Source organism: Megalobrama amblycephala, linkage group LG11 (genome assembly GCF_018812025.1).
Source record: "Megalobrama amblycephala isolate DHTTF-2021 linkage group LG11, ASM1881202v1, whole genome shotgun sequence".
Taxonomy (NCBI): domain Eukaryota; kingdom Metazoa; phylum Chordata; class Actinopteri; order Cypriniformes; family Xenocyprididae; genus Megalobrama; species Megalobrama amblycephala.
The window spans coordinates 3216956-3238473 of record NC_063054.1 but is presented as its reverse complement, the minus strand read 5'-3'; the positions used below and the strand labels follow the sequence as shown (position 1 = coordinate 3238473).

General features: G+C 37.2%; 1 protein-coding gene across 1 annotated transcript; it reads right to left on the bottom strand.

Annotated features, from left to right (window-relative positions):
- Positions 1-2019: 2019 nt before the first annotated feature.
- si:dkeyp-72h1.1 (uncharacterized protein LOC799956 homolog) lies at positions 2020-21518 on the bottom strand. The gene is made up of 4 exons (XM_048208342.1): positions 21267-21518; positions 15226-15326; positions 4565-4730; positions 2020-2961 (listed from the first exon to the last, which is right to left on the bottom strand). The coding sequence occupies exons 2-4, from the start codon at positions 15301-15303 to the stop codon at positions 2909-2911; spliced, it is 297 nt and encodes a 98-aa protein (XP_048064299.1). The 5' UTR covers positions 15304-15326; positions 21267-21518; the 3' UTR covers positions 2020-2908.

The window sequence follows — 21518 nt, the reverse complement described above, 5'->3', positions numbered from 1 at the left end:
TCGGTGTTATGTTGAGATTCGCCTGTTCTTCAGAGGTCTTTTAAACAAATGAGATTTATATAAGAAGGAGGAAACAATGGAGTTTGAAACTCAATGTATGTCATTTCCATGTGCTGAACTCTTGTTATTCAACTATTCCAAGGTAAATTCAATTATCGATTCTATGGCACCTTTAATGTAAAAACACGTATAAACGTTTCGTTTTGTTGTGATATTACACATTTTCGTCATGCTTTTCATATTAAGTTTAAAAGAGTTTCATAGGTAAGAAATGTGTTTAATGTTTAACTTATAAAGTTAATAGCAGATCGGGAACACATACATACTTCTCTATAAATGTACATTTATTTGTATATATCATATTAACAGCAATAATAAGATATTCCTGTTGTTGAAGCCTAGCATTGTCATGGCAATAATGCTAATGAGGAAATTACATGGTCTTTCATTGTTCCCTTCGCCAAGTGTGTTCCAAATAGCTTCATTATGACACACAAGTGCCCTACTCCCTCCAAAGTCTCCACTTCAAGCACTCTGCCCTTTTGAGTGAGTATGGCATAGGGATGCTCACTTCCGATTGGAAAATTTTATTTTGGACCCAACTGACATTCTTTATAGTGCACTATACTTGAGGCACAGCCATTTGTATAGATCATATGGATAATACAGAGTGCACTCATTCAATCCTGAAATGCACCTCAATAACAAGCGTACAGCCGATGTTTAACCGATAATTAAACTCCCGCGTCTCACCAAAAGATGTCGTACCCGGCACTTCCGGTGCACTCTGTGTCTAAATTCACTGACTCATTTTCATTCACTCATTCAATGCACTAGTCATGTAGGAAAAGGGAATGGGGAAATCAACCAGGGATTCAAAGTGAGTGAAAATGGTCTCGACTGGAAAAAAAATACCTTTGAATATTGTTGTGAACAATGGGGTTATTTTAATGCAAGAGCAGACACATTTTTAACTTGAATGTGCAAGATGATTGCAGTGATTTTAGTTGTAGAAAAACAGCCCATAATGGTGCTTGTTGTTGCATTTTATTTAGTTTTTTGTATTTGTTATCATATGTGACCCTGGACCACAAAACCAGTCATAAGTCGCACGGGTATATTTGTAGCAATAGCCAACAATACATCGTATGGGTCAAAATTATCAATTTTCCTTTATGCCAAAATCTTTATGATATTAAGCAAAGATCATGTTCCATGAAGATATTTTGTAAATTTCCTACAGTAAATATATAAAAAATTATTTTTGTGAGTAGCTAAGGACTTCATTTGGACAACTTTAAAGGCGATTTTCTCAATATTTAGATTTTTTTGCACCCTCAGATTCCAGATTTTCAAATAGTCGTATATCAGCCAAATATTGTCCTCCAAACCATACATCAATGGAAAGCTCATTTATTCAGCTTTCAGATGATGCATAAATCTCAATTTCAAAAAATTGACCCTTATGACTGGTTTTGTGTTCCAGGGTCACATATTATTTTCATTTAATCACAAACACATTGGTTTGTAGCGCACATAGTTTCGCCATTTTGCTGCACTTTGTTAGTCTTAGTTATTTTCCAGCTAATGAATCGGAAGTCTCACACATTCGCAGGAAATAGCTTACTTCCGTGTTGAAAAACCTTCGAGTATCAGTCTCAGCTCATGATCCCTTCCGATCCTGTCTGCTCTTTTAGTGTACTCAAATAACCCCCATAGGAAAGTTTGTCAAGCTGAACTTCGAACGTGGCCTTGTTTGAAACTAGTTAAAAAGTTAAAAGATTGTTTACTGCAGCCGCTGTTTTCTGCAGTCTTAAAGAGCGATCACATTATAACCGATTTAAAAGGGGCCTGACAGTTAATCAAAACATTTTTAGGAGGGTTGATATTTTAGGAGCCGTCTGAAAGACTGCTCAGAGCTGCGAATGCTGTCAAGTTAGAATAACTATTTCTCGTGTCAACTTAAAGCGCCGTTGGCTAGTGCTTGACATCTACCCACAAGAATCAACAGAGCGCAGATGTAGAAACAACTGCCTTTAATGCTAAGTGATACTGTGCTGCATTCATTCCCATTCCCAGACAGATTATTAATATTTTAAGACTAATACTCAAACATCAAAAGAATAGCAGTAGATTTGTAATATGTTTAACAGACTCTGAAGCACCAAAGAGTTTCGCCTTAGGAAGGTAACAGATACATATGATGGAGAAAAGAAGGAGGGTTCAAACACATACATACAAACAGTAACACGTCGTTTAAATCATGATGTACATACAGTGTAAGTACAAATAAATGTCTAAGGCAAAGAAAGCTACATTTACAGCAGCTCTGACGAACACTCTTAAATAAGCAGCAGAGAATGGCAAAGAATATGTGCAAATGTTGATATCTGGAAAGCATGTTAAAAAGGAAACCCTATTAGTAGAGTGTGAATGTGTAAACACACTGAGATCTACTGTACACTGTGTAGGGTTTAATGTTTCGTTATGCACTCTAGTTATCTGAAATCCATTTGTCACTGAAAGTATGCTGATATTCTACAACAAATTAAGATCCTTTTGATATGAAGGAATGAAAGACTTTGGTCCAAAGCAAGTCAATACATAAGTGAATGCCAATCTATAATTTAGCAGGCATACAGGGTGGGTGACTTCTAACGGGTACCGTGGTGTTATTGGAGATAATTTAAAACTCACAGCAGCTGACTACCACTAGAGTTTGGCACATGAGCTAGTTCGGTGAAGACAGTCTCTCAGGCCTCGGCTCCACCTAGGGGAGTGGAGGTCAACAGGTGGGCGGCTCTAGTGTGGATGATAGGCAGACCTAACTGGTGGAGTCTCCCATTCACTCCTGTCCGTAATGAAGACATTCACAGTGATTGGCTGGATTAGTGCCAACCATCGCCTCTTAGATTTCCGTCCCCGTTTCGACCTCTTGGCTGTCTTCTGTGAGCTTGTCACCTGAAATGCAAACGCAATATATATTCAGACATCCCTGCAAATGCATTCGCATCTGATGCTGCAACGGGGCGAAACACTCTGGAAGAAATCTGGAATTCCCATATTGTTGCATTTCAAAATGTGTCAAATTACAATTGAAATATTTTGCAAAGACATTAAACTGATCAAAAGGAAATACATTTATAATGTTACAAAAAAGTATTTTAAATAAATGCTGTTCTTCTGAACTTTCTAGTCATCAAATAATTCTGAAAAAAAAATGTATCACAGCTTCCGCAAAAATATTAAGCTGTTTTCGACATTGATAATAATCAAAAATGTTTCAGCAAATCAGCATATTAGAATGATTTCTGAGTAATGATGCTGAAAATTCAGCTTTGATCACAGGAATAAATTACATCTAAAGTTATTTTAATAATTTAATTCAACCCTCTGCCAGTTCACGTCTCGGTCAGAAATGACCAAGCTTTTTTTCTTTTAATTTCAATGAGATGATTGTACTATATTTTAGTTTGATAATGTTTTTTTTATTTAATATTTTGTATTTTTAGGGTACTAAATTATATTTATGCAGTAGTTATAATCCATTTATTCACTTTTTGAGCATGGACCTGAAAATGAAATGAATTAATCTGACATAAATCTTGAATGCTTTGTAGCACAGACTCTTTTTTAAAGATGACACTTAGCAGATCATTGCTGAAGTGAAAAAAGTTTTACAATAAAATACCATTTTAAATTTTTCAATGAAATATATTATTTCCAAAACACATTTTACTCTAAAACTGTGAGAAAATCAGCCATAAATCTAAAAAATCTGTGTTCCAAATTTGAGGCAGATATCTTAACAATTTAGTTTTCAGTAAGAATTTATTTGGGCGCAGTACCAAACGTTTCCACTAGATGAAATTCGTTTCCCATTCCTTTCCAATGCAGCCATTTTTGACCACGAACAATCCATGATTTTTTTTTTGTGTGTGTGTGTGTTCACACAGCAAGTGACAAAACCTTTCCGCAAGTGACAAAGTTTCGTACCATTTCTGATGAAGTTAAAAAAAATCTAATGAACAAAAAAATTAAATGTAAACTTTATTAGTCAAAAATGACCGAACAGCACTGGGTTAATATTTCACAATATTTTAACTCTTTTTGCATTTGTTTTGATCAAATAAATGCAGCTTTGATGAGCATAAAAAGATTTATTTCAAAAACATTAAAAAAAGATGACTAATCCCAAACATTTGGTATAAATAAGTATTGCATACAGTATGATAAAGTCTTAGTAGCATATTAAAATAAAATAAAAATCTAAGATCAATATTACATAAATAAGTTGTAATGTATTGAGAGTAATCTCATAATTGCCCTTTTAAGACAATAAGTCAAAGTTTTTAGATTAAAGATTGTAGTATTTTGAGTACATTTTGAGTAAAAAACTAAATGAGATGAGTGATTAACGGCACCGGTGAAAGACATGACTAATTAGATAGACACTTAGGTCACACTAAGAAACACAAAACAGCAAACATGTGACAAGTGTAGTATTATGAGAATAAAGTTGCAAAATAAAGGATATTGTTTTAATGCATGAACATGAGCTTACATGCAGCCTGAGCCTGTTTGTCTCTGGGGTCGTCTGTAGGGCTCAGATCATCAGGAGGCCAGCGCAGTTCCCCGCTCTCTACCTCCCCGCTCTCAGTGGGCTCCACCACGATCGATGGCAAGCGTTTGGAAAGCTTAGGGAACCTTTCATGGGAGTCTGGGAAGATCTATACCAGGGGATCATAAGAGGCCACGTTACATGACAGTTTGGTGAACGGTGTGCTAAGATATATCAAAGTCTGAAAGTCTCCAAAATTGTCTTGACAGTTTTCATGAAACAGCATGATTTGACCTTTACTTCTTTTCAAGATCTGGGCACCTCACTAAACCGTCAGATTGAAAGCAGTAGTTCTATCATAAACTTGACAAAACTTAGATTTGTGCTTAAAAGAAAAAATACAGAATAAAAAAAATAACACTTTATTTTGATAGTCCACTTTAGACATTCTACATTGCAACTATATGTCAACTAGCAGTCATTAGAGTATTAGTATCTGTTAACACTTTATTTTGATAACATTGCAACTACATGTCAACTTATTCTACTCATCTGAACCCTAACCTAACAGTCTACTAAAACTCTAATGAGAGTTAGTTGACATGTAGTTGCAAAGTTACTTATAGTTAGTAGCATGTCTAAAATGGACCATCAAATTAAAGTGTTACTAAATTAAATCATTCATGAAATATAAACTTTGTAAATGTACTATGTTTTATGTATGCTTAGGAAAATCTACTTGCAAACAAGAAAAAAAAGTAGGGTACAACAGGGCTAAAGGCACACCTTAAGACAAACAGGGTAAAACCAGCATGGGGTAAAAGACACACAGTATTGATACAAATATTTTAGCTAAAATAATGTCTATTTTTAAGAATGTCTAAGTTAATACTTGTTCTAAACAATCACTTTAGCAAAGTTTGTACGATTTTCTGTTTATTTTGGTAAATATACTGTCAGAAACAAATTTATTTCAAAAAATGAAGATTCTAAAAGCACTGAATGAGATCTCATAATAATTTAATAGTCTATAGCTTTTACAGTAGTAACAATAAATATATCATATTTTTAAATATAATGATTTCATCATGACTTGATTATAGGGGTGTAACGATACGCTCAGGTCACGATACGATACGTATCTCGATACGGAGTTCACGATACGATACGTATCACGATATTTTGAACAAAATGAAACTGAAATTCAAACAAGATTTATTAAAAAAACATGAACAAATTTCAATAATTTTCCTTGTTGTACATACAAGATCACATTTCAATAAAATAAATAAATATAAAATTTTAATAAAAACCTTCTGTATTCAAATTAACAGTTGAATAGGGCTGTCTGTCACTGAAAAAAAATGTTAAATTTAACATGAACTTAGAATTATGAATAGGGGCCGTTCACATGTCGCGTCTAAAAACGCGTGGAAGGCGCGGCCGCACCGCTTCTCCTTTCCAAAGCGCTTGCGCTCCCGTGGCGTCGGTCGTTGCTATGCAACCATGAACTGAGCTCTCCAAGAGGATCAGGATGTTTCTGCAAAGGATAAATGATTTCTAGCCCTTGCATTAGTTTTACGACGAGATATATTGATGGAGATAAGATATAAAAAACACGATGTACAGCTATGATCAGCTGTTCGGCTGAGCTTTTGATGTTTTGTTACGGAAAGGCCATAGCTGATCGGTTGATTCTTGTCACACGACCTGCGGTGCGCTTGCGGCATTCTGAGAAGTTGAGAATTGCATGCGCGTCGCGACCGCGTTGATCCCATTATGAGCGCGCCTGCCGCGCGGCTACATTTGAAAATAATAACTGACTTGCACGCGGAAAAGACGCAATATGTGAACGGCCCCACAGAACTTCTTAAAGCAAAGCATCGCAAGCGTCTTTTGCTTTTCTGTGAGCACAGCTGGTGCTGTGCACTGCGGTGAAAGAAAGCCACGACTTTTCTCACGCGACCATGCAAGAGACTGACATGAGAAACGTTTAAACCTGCTTGCAAGATTCAATGTGTGCCCGAAACACTTACTGAACTAGAGAGCTGATTGAGACACACCATCTACGATAAATCGTTACACCCCTAATACTTATAGTAATTTAAAAATGTGGTAGCATTGGATCTGGACAGGAAGGATAACTCTGGGAGTTGGAAGGGGTGTGTCGCGATTCTGCCTTCTCACATCGCGATACAGGTTCGTGGACCTGCGTATCGCGATTTCGGTTTCATATCGCATATCGTTACAGCCCTACTTGATTATCTCTAAGGTGGACGTGCAAGTTAATATAGTTCATGTCAACAAATGGAAAAGTCAGCCTTCTATTTATCATCACGTTCATTATTGTGCCTTTTGCCCCAACAGCAGGGGTGCTTTTTACCCCAAATACCATACTTTTTTTCTTTCTTCCATTGTTGAAAGACTGTTGCTTTAATTACCTTGAACAAAACTGAAAATCATTAACAAGACCTTTGTCTCAAAATATATTCAATAATTTTAATGATTCTCATTTGCTACTTACATCTACAACATTTTAAAAGGGCAGCGGCTATTTACACTAAGTGAAACTAGCATATTTTCTTAGCAATAGAAGCTATTTAAACTATATATTGAAAATAGCGATATATTTGGACAGTTAAGCCCTCCCTACACCTACCCTAACCCTACCCGATAAACACGTTAGGCACTTTATTTCCACTTTTCAAATATTTTCTTCATTTTTATTGAAAATAAATGCCTTTCCGATATGATTTGTGATGGGAAACAGTTCAGCAAAAGGCGGATTCGACCTCGGGTCGATCGCGTCAAAAGCTACTTCATCAGAACCTTCAACAGCCTACTCCACTGTAGACTTTGAGTGGCATGCGTCTTTTTTAATCTTGTGTGGCCCAACCAGACATTAGTGGGCGGAGTTAGTGTAAATAGCCTTTGTCAACAAGACAGGCTATTTACACTTAGTATAAACAGACACTCTGTTTTAACCCTTAAATGCATACCTCGGGTCTTTAGTGACCCGGGACGTCATTCACTACCCTCCTCCTCGTTCATTTTTTAAAATTAAACATCAACCTTCTTGGTATTGCTCAATCAGTTTATTATAAAGAATATAACAAGAAAAAAATCATAAAATTATAAAAGAATGCCTATTTTTGTATTCATTTTTTGTAAAAATTGTATAGGGTCGCAAACGACCCGAGGTGTGTATGAGTGTACGTGTATTTTTTCTGCACAACAATAATTGAATCTTAGATGACGGAATAAGTGCAATTCACGTTTATTCCACAAGGTGGCAATGTCTGATACACAATGATGAAGTGACGATTCATTCAGACAAAAAAACGAAATAATAAGAAAAACATGAAATGGCTCAGCGATTTACTGCAGAGCGAGTACTGAACGCAATCAAATATGACTGTAACTCTTACTGGATGGATCTGGTGAAGCTGTTAGCGATCGAAATATTGATTTTGAAGATGTTGAAAATTATATAGTTTTGAGAATACGTTTGAGATCGCGAATGGGCTCATATTCGTGACCTCAAACATAAAACTAGTCCATTATTTGCTTAATTTACTGGGAAATGAGCTCTGACGAGGACAGTGATGATGGCATAAAACATCTGCTCAAACTGAGCCCTTTCAAGCTCCAAAAGGTAACAAAATACGATTTATTTTATTCTTCTGTAATTGTTACTCTAATATCAGAGGAGTTTTATATTATCGCGACAGGTAGAGATCCTTCCGTGTTAGATATAGGTCCGGGTCGATAAAGACCCGAATATGTAAGAATGATTGGTGAAACAGTCATGCATTTAAGAGTTAAAAACATTAATTATTAGATCAAATCAGGACAGAATTAACTCTGCGCTACTGCCGGCGATCGAGTCAAGGATCAGCCAAATTTCCACGTGCATCTTGAAAAGCGGATGTTTAAAGGGGCTCTACGTAATAATGACACCCAGTGTTCAAAATAAGTACTGCAGTCCAAATTCAAAATATTGTTTGGCCCGCCCCCTCGTTCAAAGACGCGGGTTGCCAGCAACAATAGGGAGCGCAATTCACACTGTAAGCTGATGAGTTGATTTATCTATTTTAATATGCTGTCTTTCATAGAGATATTTAGATGGATGCAGAGGCTTTTTAGGTCGGGTAGAATCTGCGATTCTCTGACCCAGTTTGTTTGCTGGTTTCCATGGTTGCAATATGCGGTGTTCTCCGCCAACGGGCAACCTGTGATGTCGAAATACTATTGGATAACTGGCAGCACACGGATTCACACAGACCAAAACAAAGACAGACATTCCGACACGGAACACACATTTTCAAAGTAGAATATCTGTCTGTAGCAATGTTTTTCTGAGAAACAAGTAGGTGAACTTAGCATGTTTCCTAAATATCTGCAAACATATTGGGGGATTTTTATGCTTTATTAAAGTAAAAATCTTACTTTTAAGAAAGTGCTGCGATGAGTTTTTGTGCCATCTAGTGGTTTATAGGAGAATAAAATCAAAGGCGCCTTTTACCCCGGTGCGCCATTAGCCTCGTTGTATCCTAATATTAGAAAGTCTGGTCTGTGTTGTTTTATTCTTGTAAGCATTCAGCACTGAAGCCCACTTGAGATTTTCAGCGCATTCCCATTATAAGCAATCACAGAGGAGAAAGAAATCAGTTTTTTTGTGGACAATCACTTATAATATGAGTGTGTTTACAAATCTTCCCCCCAGCAATTTCATCAAAAAAACCTTGATGGGTTTGTATTAACGAGGTGTTTGGCATTCACCTCATGCGTTGCGTGAGTTCTATTGCCATAGCGCAGCCTTATTTAGAGTTCATGAGAGCAGGATGTGACTCATGTTGTGTATATGCAGTGAAGTGTGAACAAGAGCATCTTGAGTGTGCATCCGTGTGTTTGCAACATGTCGTGTATCGAGTCTAAAAGCATCTGTACCAACTGTGCATTGGCATGCTGGTTTCCACAGCACAGAAAGAGCTCACATGACAGAGTGAATGACAGATTCAGACAGGGTTCATTCAGCTGGCATATAATGGCACTGCTCATCCTGTGGTAAAGAACGGGTAATGATGATTGTTTCCTGGAAAGACTGTGACCTTTTGAGCCTCTCTCTCGAGTATCTGAGAGGAATCTGAATTCTTCCAGCATCAGGCTGTATGAACGAGCATGCATCCGATTGGCTTTTCGTAGCGATGTGAGCAAAATAAAAGGGACTCCAATCAGGCGGAAATGATGGAGCTCGAAATTGATCCACGGAGACCCATCAAAGCCATCTATCAGGTAACCAGAAAAGCACTCAGTGTGTACGTCTGTGTGACCATGGCTTAAAATAATACCTAGTATTTACCTGGCTCTCTGGAATACTGGATTTTGATTGGTCAATCGTGGCATTTAACGCTCAATTATTTTTGTAAAATGCTGCGTAATGCATACACGATAACTATAACACTCTTAAAAATAAAGGTTCTTTATTGGCATTAATGGTTCCATGAAGAGCCTTTAACATTCATGGAATCTTTCCATTGCACAAAAGGTTCTTTAGATTATTAAAATGTTCTTTAAACTAGGAAAAAGTAATTCTTTTAAGAACTATTCGCTGAAAGATTATTTGGGGAACCCAAAATGGTTCTTCTATGTCATCACTCTGAAAACCCCTTTTTGGAACCATTTTTAAAGGATTAGTTCACTTCAAAATTAAAATTTCCTGATAATTTACTCACCCCCATGTCATCCAAGATGTTCATGTCTTTCTTTCTTCAGTAGAAAATAAATTAAGGTTTTTGATGAAAACATTCCAGGATTTTTCTCCATATAGTGGACTTCACTGGGGTTCAACGGGTTGAAGGTCCAAATGTCAGTTTCAGTGCAGCTTCAAAGAGCTCTACATGATCCCAGACGAGGAATAAGAGTCTTATCTAGCCAAACAATCTGTCATTTTCTAAAAACATTAAAGTTTCTATACTTTTTAACCACAAATGCTCATCTTTCACTGCTCTGCGATGTGCCACGCATTACGTAATCACGTTGGAAAGATCACGCATGACGTAGGCGGAAGTACAGTAGTAGTAGGAAAAACTCATTTTCTCCTCCAACTTCAAAATCGTCCGACATCGTTGTTTTACCTTTTTATTGTAAAGGTGTTTGACTTAGTCTTTGCACGTTCGCTTTATAAACACTGGATTGGTACTTCCGTACTTTTCGGTCTTCTAAAAGTGTATAATTTGGGGTTTTTTTAATAAAATGATCAATCGTTTTGCTAGATAAGACTCTTATTCCTCGTCTGGGATCATGTAGAGCTCTTTGAAGCTGCACTGAAACTGACATTTGGACCTTCAACCCGTTGAACCCCAGTGAAGTCCACTATATGGAGAAAAATCCTGGAATGTTTTCCTCATTTTTTTTTTTGACTAAAGAAAGAAAGACATAAACATCTTGGATGACATGGGGGTGAGTAAATTATCAGGAAATTTTAATTCTGAAGTCAACTAATCCTTTAAGAGTGTAATTGTTCTAATTCTATGAGAATAGCAACATCCTACCCACAGCTATGACAATAATGGACACAGAGGAATGATACCATTCACATAGAACGTGTTTTTGCATTGCACTTTTTAAATAGTTTTTATATGTAAGCATGTGCTAGACTAGTGTTTCTCAAACCTGTCCTGGGGACCCCCCAACACTGCAAATTTTGGATGTCTCCCTTATTTAACACACCTGATTCAACTCATCAGCTCGTTAGTAGAGACTGCAAGACTTGCGTTCCATTCAACAGGGTCCCTACGCAGTGTTCACTGCTCCCTACTCCCTGAGAACGGTATATCAGTTGAAGTGGACTTCGCTAACAATATCGGCTCATTTGCAGGGTTGCCAGGTTTTCACAACAAACCCCACCCAATTGCTACTCAATACTAGCCCAAAACTAAGGGAGGTCCCCCGGTAAAAATCGCATTCCGGGGGGTTAAATCCAGGTTTTGGCGGGGTTCCCCTGGTTTAATTCCTATTAGGGGCTGAATACCATGTTATTTGGGACATGAAAATCAACTCACTGCAACAGTGGATAAAGTAGCCCAATTCTGCGGGAAATCCGCAAACTTGGCAACACAGCTCATTTGGAATGCCCTGCAAATGTCATCAAAGAAAGTCAACGACGGGGTTGCACAAGTTTCGAATTTAAAATATATAAAATACATATACAAAACCATATAAAATACATATACAAAAAACGCACATTATGTATCTAATGTAATATAATCAAAACTTGTATGTTTATTATATACTTTTATATGACTATTGCAGCTATTAATTGACTATTACCAGATTTGAAGCTGTACTAACGGTCATTCTATATGAATTAACCAATATGAATTGGTTAACTATGTGTAAATGTATTCTTAATCCATGGTCTGGGTTTCATCTTGTGCGCTTTCTTTTCCACGCGCAGCCACATTGTAAACACTCCCTGAGGTAAATAAAGTAAAATAAAAAAATGACAGAGCATCAGCTGCTTCTCAACACTTTGTCATGCCTATTCATACAACAGAATCTGCAAATGTAACATTGATAGCCATAACCATTCATAAATACTCTAATTTGTATAATGATAAAATTTATGAATACTCAAAACACATGTGTAAATTCCGTATAAAAACTCTTTCAACGGCTCTGCTCCATCATTCGTTCTGACTGGTGATGCGGTGCACAATGACATTTGGGTGATTTTTCCTCTCCACTTCCTGTGAAGTGATGTATCAATGTTCCTTTATTCCCTATGCTGTTCGCAATGCCCTTCAAACTGAACACTGTTCACTCCCTTTGGATTGGAATCTCGCTTAAGATGGCAAAAGACCCTGTGAAGTTCACTTTGCACCTCTGAATTGGGTGTGTCTGGTAAAGGAGACATGCAAATGTTTGACTGTTGCACATGCTCCATGTGACTTTTGCAGTGTCTCATGCATGACACAGAGTTCTGAAAATGAAGCGCTTAAGTTAAAAGAAGTTTGACTTTTAATAAAAAAAGCCTCTCTAGACCAACCCTGCATCTCTCATTTTTAAACACAAAAATGTGTAATAGCCCCTTAGAATCACTTTCAGAAGTTTTAAAGTATGGCTGCTCCAAAATCTATAAATAGGCGAAAAGAGTAGTATGTCTGAATTCATAGTATTCATAAAACAGTAGATCAGGGCTCTTCAAGTAGTTTCATTCGAGGGCCGGATTATCAAATCAAAAAGTTGAGGTGGGCCGGGGGGTCTTATCTGTAAAAATGATTGTATTAATTATTAGGCTTAAATGAAAATATTCTCACAGTGAGACTTGGAAACCACACATAAAACCAAACATGGCTACTCACTACCACTGTCAAATGATATTATATTATTATATGTTATATAGGCCTAAAAAAACGCCTAAACACAGGTACAAACTACACCTTAACAAAGTCATGAACCCTACCAACCTAATAAATATATTGCAATATAAATGCCTATAACATAGTATTCATTATTAATAATATTCCACATTTCCACAAACCATGGTAATTTACTATAGTTAGTTCATGGTAAATGTTTGTAAGAGTGGTGATTTTGAGATTTAAGAGTCTTTTAACTTCATTCATGGCACGTTTCTCTCATCAGTCTTGTTGGGAATGTTGTTCATCTGATTTAAACTAGTTTAATCATCGAGTGATTTGTAGTTTGTAAATGAGAGGTGTGTGTTGTGTGTGTTATTAAACACTGTTTAATAACGGTGACCGGGAATAAACGCAGCTCCTTTAAGTTTTCGTTCCGTTATCCACTGGGCCGTGCTGCGTAGTTCAAAGTAAACTATAGTGAAACGGCTGAAAACAGCGCTATTTGTTCTGTATTTGTTGTTACTGACCGAGAAACAACTTCAGATGATTCAGTGACAGAGCGGTCCGAACAAATCCGAATAGTTTCAGATGGTTATGCATGCGTGTTTAGTCAATTGACGGAAATGAAAGAATCAAGACAAAAGAATGATTAATTCACAAATGATTGGTATCGCTGGTTCCGTCCACAGAATTACGAGACACATAATAACTGCTGAAATATTTGCACGCAAAACGTTTCTCAGGTCAGTCGGAGGAGCGTGCACGGTACGAACAGTGCATATATCTGCCACTGCGGCCACGTATCTAACCAAATTTAGCTGCACTGCCAGGAAAAGAGGAGGAGGGAGACTGGGGTGCCGCGGGCCGGATGAAGATGATTGACGGGCCGGATTTGGCCCGCGGGCCGCCAGTTGACGAGCCCTGCAGTAGATGGTTGCCATATGAAATTTGCCAGATGATCTACTATTTCTGGCAGGATTCTGAAGTGAGCATCTAATGGACACTTTACTATCCCATGTTGCCATGTTAGAGAAGTTGTGAATGGCAGTGAAGTTACACAACTGGCGCCATAAAATCACTTGACATGATGAATGTAGTACATCCGGATCAGGGCTTGACATGAACTTTTTTGCTCTCCAGCCACTGTGTCTAGTGGCTTTCCAAAGCCACAATTTCACAATTTGACATCAATACCATGAGGAAAAACTGCCATATAGATATTTTTAATATTATCTCATAATTTGGCAGCAGGTTTATTAGGCTGCTGTCACTTTAAGACCTGACGCACAGATCCATTATACTGTTACACATGCGTTTTCTTTCTCAACTGTTTACGTTCACTTAAAAAATACTGACTGTGTTTACGTGAATACTCTCCAAGACAGGCATTTTGACATTATTTTGTGTGTATTTGACTGTTTAAACACAAAAAAATAACTCAATTTTGTACTAAGAGGTGACTTTTTCATATATATTCCTTTAATTCAGCTAAGAGCTCACACTATGACGTATCATTCTTCTATTAGTCACACATGTTCACATGATTTGAATTCACAACTTTCGCTTGAGCCCATTTTTAATTTGCATATGTACGAATGAAAAGTGTTGTGTGACCTCCCTTTAATACAGTTATTGTTCTTGGTGTAAACGGGCCTTTACTGTATATTTTATTGTTGTCTTCAGCAACTTACCAATACTCTGTTTTCATTCCATCACAGGTTAGAATTGCTAACTGACGTAACCTTGAGAAGCACAACTGAAGACTTCAGTACTGTATTTACGGTGAGCATAAACATTCTGCTAGATGGCTAGAGGAGTTCCTAGTTAAAGCTAAAAAGCAAAAACATTACCAAGCATAGCTAAGAACAAGGAATCAGAGATTTAAAGAGCTGTATGAGCGAGAACATAAACAGAGTGTCTATTTGCACTAAATGCAAATAACCCATCTTGTTTGCAAAAGCTATTGAATCTATCGCTAACAGCAGTAATGTTGCGCGATTTGCTAAGGCTGCATATTCTGCATGCAACCTATCATATGCACGCCGCTTGTGTGGATGCAGATCGCAAAAGGTGAGGTAATTTGATTGGATGTCATGTTTTGACCATTTCAGCATTTTGCATGTTAGGAAAAAAATGCTCGGTTTTAATGTTATTTTAAGGTGGGGTAGAATTAAACAAACAGCAAAACTTAGCATTTTGTTTGTGTACCCCCTTCTGTTCCCTCACGTTTGAGAAGCACTGGTCTAGAACTACGATGCCCATCAAGTTCACACAGCAGCCAGTAAAGTGCAAGCCCACCTGAAAAGAGATGTTCTGTTCCTCAGATGCACTGTAGTCTCCCACCGCAGAGTCACAGCTGTTCATCACCTCCGTCATACTGCCCAGTGACACGCTTAAACCTACAACGAGTCAGGAGGAAGTACATTTACAATCTCACAGTCACAGCGTTGCTCGGTCCACTCATTTGCCTGTGAATGAGGGAGAGACTGATTCAGATGAGCCACCTGCAATAACCACAGCTGGCTTATTTTCACATCTATGAAAAGATCCTGCCAAAACCATCCAGCCAATCCATGCGCACCTACCATGATTTTATGCAGAGCAAGTCTGTACATAGTTTGTTATTCAAATCAGCTCTTCCACCATTTTCGAAGGAAATTACTTTCACACTCATCAGCTAAAATCTAGAGCAAGGATACATTCGGTGGATAATAATATCAGAGCTGTTCTCCAATTCATTTTTAAATGCAAAACTCATCTAGAAGATTGAATTTGAATGGTGCTGTGCATCCAAGTATATGAAATTATTACATTTTTGTCCCATATTAAAATCTCAGATCAACAGCTTTGTTTAAGCATTGTGTTTAAGGCACAATATGTACGATTTTTAGATTAAAATATCCAAAAACCACTAGAACAATGTTTCCAACAATGTTTAAATCAGCAGTTTTAACATGTTCTTGCTCGCCTGTGAATGACATCATATCCGCGCTACCCTTGATTTCCAGTTTTACTTACATAGAAACCATGGAATCACCAAAGACGCTTTAATATATTTTTGTGTGTTTTATTAGACAGGTGAGCAACTGTTTGGATACACTTATAAACAGAAAACTATATAGCTCAACACGTTTAGTCTTATTGTTTGAATGGTTTGTTTTCTTGATTTTCCACAAGTACAATGTTTGTACCTCAGAGTCAACACTGTTTTGTCTAGTGGCTAACAGCATAATCAGAGAGAGCTTTCTCCATCATACAATATATTTTAAAATTAACTGCATCTCATTTAGCAAAATTAGCAACACAAGCCATCTGGTTTTTATTAATTTGATATTCTAATATACACACTGTTCCTTTAAAAAAAATATATTTTTTAGAAAATTTAGATTTATCGGCCAATATATCGGTTATCGGCTTTCGAATATAAAGAATCAATGCATCCCTAATATATTTAGTTTTGTACTCCATTTTAAACTTATTTTATTTTAGCTATTTGCAAAGTCAACATTTATAATTTTTGTTTTTTAAAGGTGCCCAAGAATGCTTTTTCACAAGATGTAATATAAGTCTAAGGTGTCCCCTGAATGTGTCTGTGAAGTTTCAGCTCAAAATACCCCAGATTTTTTTAAATAAATTTTTTTAACTGCCTATTTTGGGGCATCATTAACTATGCACTGATTTTTTCATCGCGCCGCCCCTTTAAATCGCGTGCTCCCAGCCACACGAGCTCTCAATTATATTACAGCACATTTACAAAGTTCACACAGCTAATATAACCCTCAAATGGATCTTTACAAGATGTTAGTCATGCATGCTGTATGCATGCTTCGAATTATGTGAGTAAAGTATTTATTTTGATGTTTATATTTGATTCTCTATGAGTTTGAGGCTGTGCTCCGTGGCTAACGGCTAATGCTACACTGTTGGAGAGATTTATAAAGAATGAAGTTGTGTTTATGAATTATACAGACTGCAAGTGTTTAATAATGAAAATAGCGATGGCTCTTGTCTCCGTGAATACAGTAAGAAACGATGGTAACTTTAACCACATTTAACAGTACATTAGCAACATGCTAACGAAACATTTAGAAAGACAATTTACAAATATCACTAAAAATATCATGCTATCATGGATCATGTCAGTTATTATTGCTCCATCTGCCATTTTCGCTGTTGTTCTTGCTTGCTTACCTAGTCTGATGATTCAGCTGTGCAGATCCAGACGTTACTGGCTGCCCTTGTCTAATGCCTTTCATAATGTTGGGAACATGGGCTGGCATATGCAAATATTGGGGCATACACCCCGACTGTTACGTAACAGTCGGTGTTATGTTGAGATCCGCGTGTTTTCCGGAAGTCTTTTAAACAAATGAGATTTACATAAGAAAGAGAAAGCAATGGAGTTTGAAACTCAATGTATGTCTTTTCCATGTACTGAACTCTTGTTATTCAGCTATGCCGAGGTAAATTCAAATTTTGAATCTAGGGCACCTTTAAGTTTAAGTTTTTTTTTTTAATCTCATTTTTTTTTCAGCTTTATTTAATAGTTTTAATTTTTTTAAGGATAGCAAAACTGGTTCCAGACAGACTGTGGTGGGGAATGTTGGCTGTATTTATGATTAAGTAATTTATTATTCACTCAAATGATTCATTCAAAAACACTGATTCAATCAGGAACAAAACATCTGTCTGTCTTTATGAACGAGTCATTGAATCATTCATTCCATTCATTCAGGAGCAAAACATAACTGTGTGTTGCTCAAAGACACGCAACGACTCTGTTGTGGCTTTGTTTGGAAACATTTTTGTCGGTGTAGCATTGCATTTAAAATGTGAGATACTGAGTTTTAACTTCATGTTTATGGAGCGATATTATGACAGTACTCTTGCTCGTGAGATACTTCTTAAATAATACACAGCACAGACTGGTCATATTTAAACATGAGTAGTTGGCTTGCATAATCTCTCCGCCACATGATCTGAAGGTCTGATGCAATGTGGAGCAGCTGGTGGTCCTCAGCCCTCCGCATGGCACATATGCACACCGTCCTGTGTGAATGACTAAAGGCTGGGTGACTAACATGGACATTTACCATGAAAACGTGCATTTGCACCATCAGCACATGGCATTTGTTTTCTAAAGAATGGGGTTTAGTTTGTTTAGTCTCAAATAGTTTGTACAATTTATTCTGACATGTAAATTTTTACTTATTACACTGTAATATTTTATTATTATTATACTGCATCAAATGTGTGCATGCATGCAATGCTGCTCGTTCACTATATAGCACATGCACCGTCTCTAAACAAACCTGCTTTTTTAATCTGATGACACACATACTATCACCTCATCATTTGCATGGATAAAACCAGTATCCAGGCTTAGCTGATCTGAGATAAGGCTGTGAAGAGACCACAATGATGATGCTTCTGCTTTGATGTAATCAAGCTCTAAAGCCACACAGGTGACAGATGAAATAAGAGAGTCCTATACTACAGATCAGACACTTTAAAGAGAGTTTTGTTTCATCTGAGATACGAAAAGGTCTCGGTATAGACTAGAGAGGATATTATACTGTCATTATCATTGTAGTTTACCCTTGATTCCATTTGGGAACTGGCTGGCTCAACTGAATCAAAGAAAAAGTGAGGGTGAACAGATGAAAGAAAGTAGCAGTGCTATAAAAGAAAAAGGATTAAAGGACAGTGAAAATGAAATGATGAAGAAATAAACTGTTCGGACCACAGAACGGCACCTATGTGCCTGATAAAACAGACCCTCGAGCTACAATCTTACACACTGCTGCTATCAAAAATCACAGCAGTTCAAAGAGTGACCGTGAAAAATAATGTACTTTTTTTTAACTAAAAGCACAATTCAGATTAATTAGCACCACACAGATGCTGGATGGATGGATGGATGGATGGCAGACAGATAAAGAAATGAAGCTGTTTATGTTCTCTGCCTTTAATGTTGGTTGAAAACGGACTGATTATTCATGCTCGCTATTATGTTGATGGTGACCAGCACAAACACAGCTCTCTCCCCAGACCCTTGTTAGCATACAGGCTTTTTCATTGGTGAAAGTGAGCGGCAAAGACAAAAGGGACTTGAGTGAGGGATCAAAGGGCTGTGATTGTGCTTGGTGCCATTTATAGTGAGACAAAGCACTGTAGAAGACCGGCTTTGTAGGCGGCCGCACAAAGACTTCATATGATCGTCAAAATATTTTGGGACGGGCAGCCCTGAAAAACAGTGCAGGTGTTATTGTGTGTCATTGCACTGTTTTAAAGAAACCCCCATGCTCAATAAAACCCGGAGTGCACGGTAGTTACAAACACTACTATTTCTGGCTTTTCTACATATTAAAGGTGTCTCGCTGCGCGTCGCTCTGTTTCTGTGAAAAATAGAGATGGCATCTGAATAATTTAACATGACTGGGTGCAACGACAGACCTCACCCCCCTTCCTGGTGACATGGAAAATCTTACTCAAATCTAGGCAAATGACCAGTACTGAAGTTGCTGTTAGTTGCAGTCGGCTTGGACCAATGGCAAAACTCTCGTAATCACAAAACACATGAATTAAACATTTAAAATAACACACTAGCTTTAAAATAATTGACTGTTGAGCGCAATAGAACAGCAAAAGCCAGAGCTTGATTGCAAAACAAGTCATATCAAGAAACAAAAACACCATTTCATGCAAATAAAGTGTTAAAAATGACTTGAAATTTGCCAATAGAAGTGATCAAACATTAATAAGACATTATCTGTCCATCAAAACTGCATAATGTGAGCTATAATTTGAGTTTATCATGTTTTTTTCACCCAAAAATGCAAATTCTGATATAATTTACTCACCCTCATGCTATTCTAAACCCATATAGCTTTATTTCTTCTGTGGAACACCAAAGTATGAACTGTTCACTTAGTCATCTATGCATTTTTATCAAAGTAGTACAAGCTTATTTTTGCAAGTACAAATAGTTATCTATTAAGGTATGAGAGATCTTGCCATACTGAGACTATAGTTACGACTTAAGGCATGTTGTTATTCACAATTTATGGGTGCTTGTTTCCACGGCGGAATAAAAAATAAAAAGGGTAACTGTGACTTTCTCACAATTCTTACTTTATTTCTCGCAACTGTGATTACCATTTTTATTTTTTATTCTATAGCGGAAAATCAAGTTTCCATGCAATAGGCTATAGCAAGACCCAAGTGTCTTTTAAGATTAATAAAAATATTAATAACAAAAATTTGATTGTATTATTTTTATTTGTATTGAGCATTTATGACTAAATTGACATTCCAAATGACTAGTTTCCAAAATACCATTCCTTGGCTAGAATATAGTCACTCGCGTAACGTTGCTATGCAACAAAATAACGATCCAAGTATCGATATGGTGGACAGGTATTGGCCAATGAGCATTCAGACCGGAGTCCATTGTAGTTACACCACTTTATCCAAGAAATAATGATAAAACTAGCCTACAAAAAGTGTAATTTAAAAAGATAATGGTAGTCTTTCAGAGGTCGAGTAATCAGTAACAAGTAACTCGTGTAACGAGTAATCAGTGCCGCGTTTCAGAATTAATTTACTTAACGTTGTAAATAGAATAAAGAGTACCGGCCGTTCGAATTTAGAACATCATGATGATGAGTGAATGACGAAATAATTATATTCTTTAAAAAAATTAAGATTCTTTATCGATATAGTTCCATGGAACCTTAAGCACAAAAGCTTCTTTAAAGTGAAAAAGATTCTTAGATTAACAAGTTCTTCACACAGTGCAAAAAGAGGCTCTTTTAAGATCTGAAAGGTTATTTATTTGGGTAACCTAAATGTTTTTTATGCCATCGCTGGGAAAACCCACTTTTGGAACTTTTATTTTTAAAAGTGAATATTCCTTCACAATCAGAATGTAACGTTAGCCTATATATAATAGCAGTTGCTGGGGCTTTATCTGAATGCGTGCTAGCCTAATAAAAAAATAAGAAGAATAGCCGACATTTAACAATTATTTTTCATTAAAACACAATATTGGTGACAGAATATCATTGCCAAGAGTTATAAGCATCAAAAACTGAGTAGTAATCGTAAGTTTAAAATCTTGCGTTAGCGTCTAACCTCAGAGACTTGCGTTCAGTAGGCTAATTGAAGTCAACAGACCTGTTTGATCAATCGCACAAGGCAATGCATCTTTCTCAAAACACTAAAATATCTCGCATATCACGCAGTGATCCTGGACCACCGAATGCTGATGAATCCTTTGAGTGTTCCTCAGTTTCATGAGTTCAAGCTCAAGCGCGCATTGTGTAAAGTGCTCATACCTGTAGCCTTCAGAAGTGTTGTCTCTCCGTGCAAAGCTCGTGACTGTTGCTCTTTCCAGACTCACTCAAGTCAGATTCTCCCGGACTGAAGCGCTGCAACTGTTACCTCAGAGCGCGCGACTGAGATAGCGACTGTAATTTCACGCGCACTCACCCGAGTCACAAGAGCACGACTGCGTGAGAGTGTGTGTTTCGTGTGTGTGTGTGTGTGTGTGTGTATGTGTGTGTGTGAGAGAGAGAGTGCGAGAGACA

Coding starts and splice junctions, on each gene's coding strand:
- si:dkeyp-72h1.1 (XM_048208342.1), bottom strand. CDS start 15,303: ATGACGGAGGTGATGAACAGCTGTGACTCTGCGGTGGGAGACTACAGT. Junction 4,731..15,225: donor AACAGAACATCTCTTTTCAG/GTGGGCTTGCAC, acceptor CCCCTGGTATAG/ATCTTCCCAGACTCCCATGA. Junction 2,962..4,564: donor CAAACAGGCTCAGGCTGCAT/GTAAGCTCATGT, acceptor TTTGCATTTCAG/GTGACAAGCTCACAGAAGAC.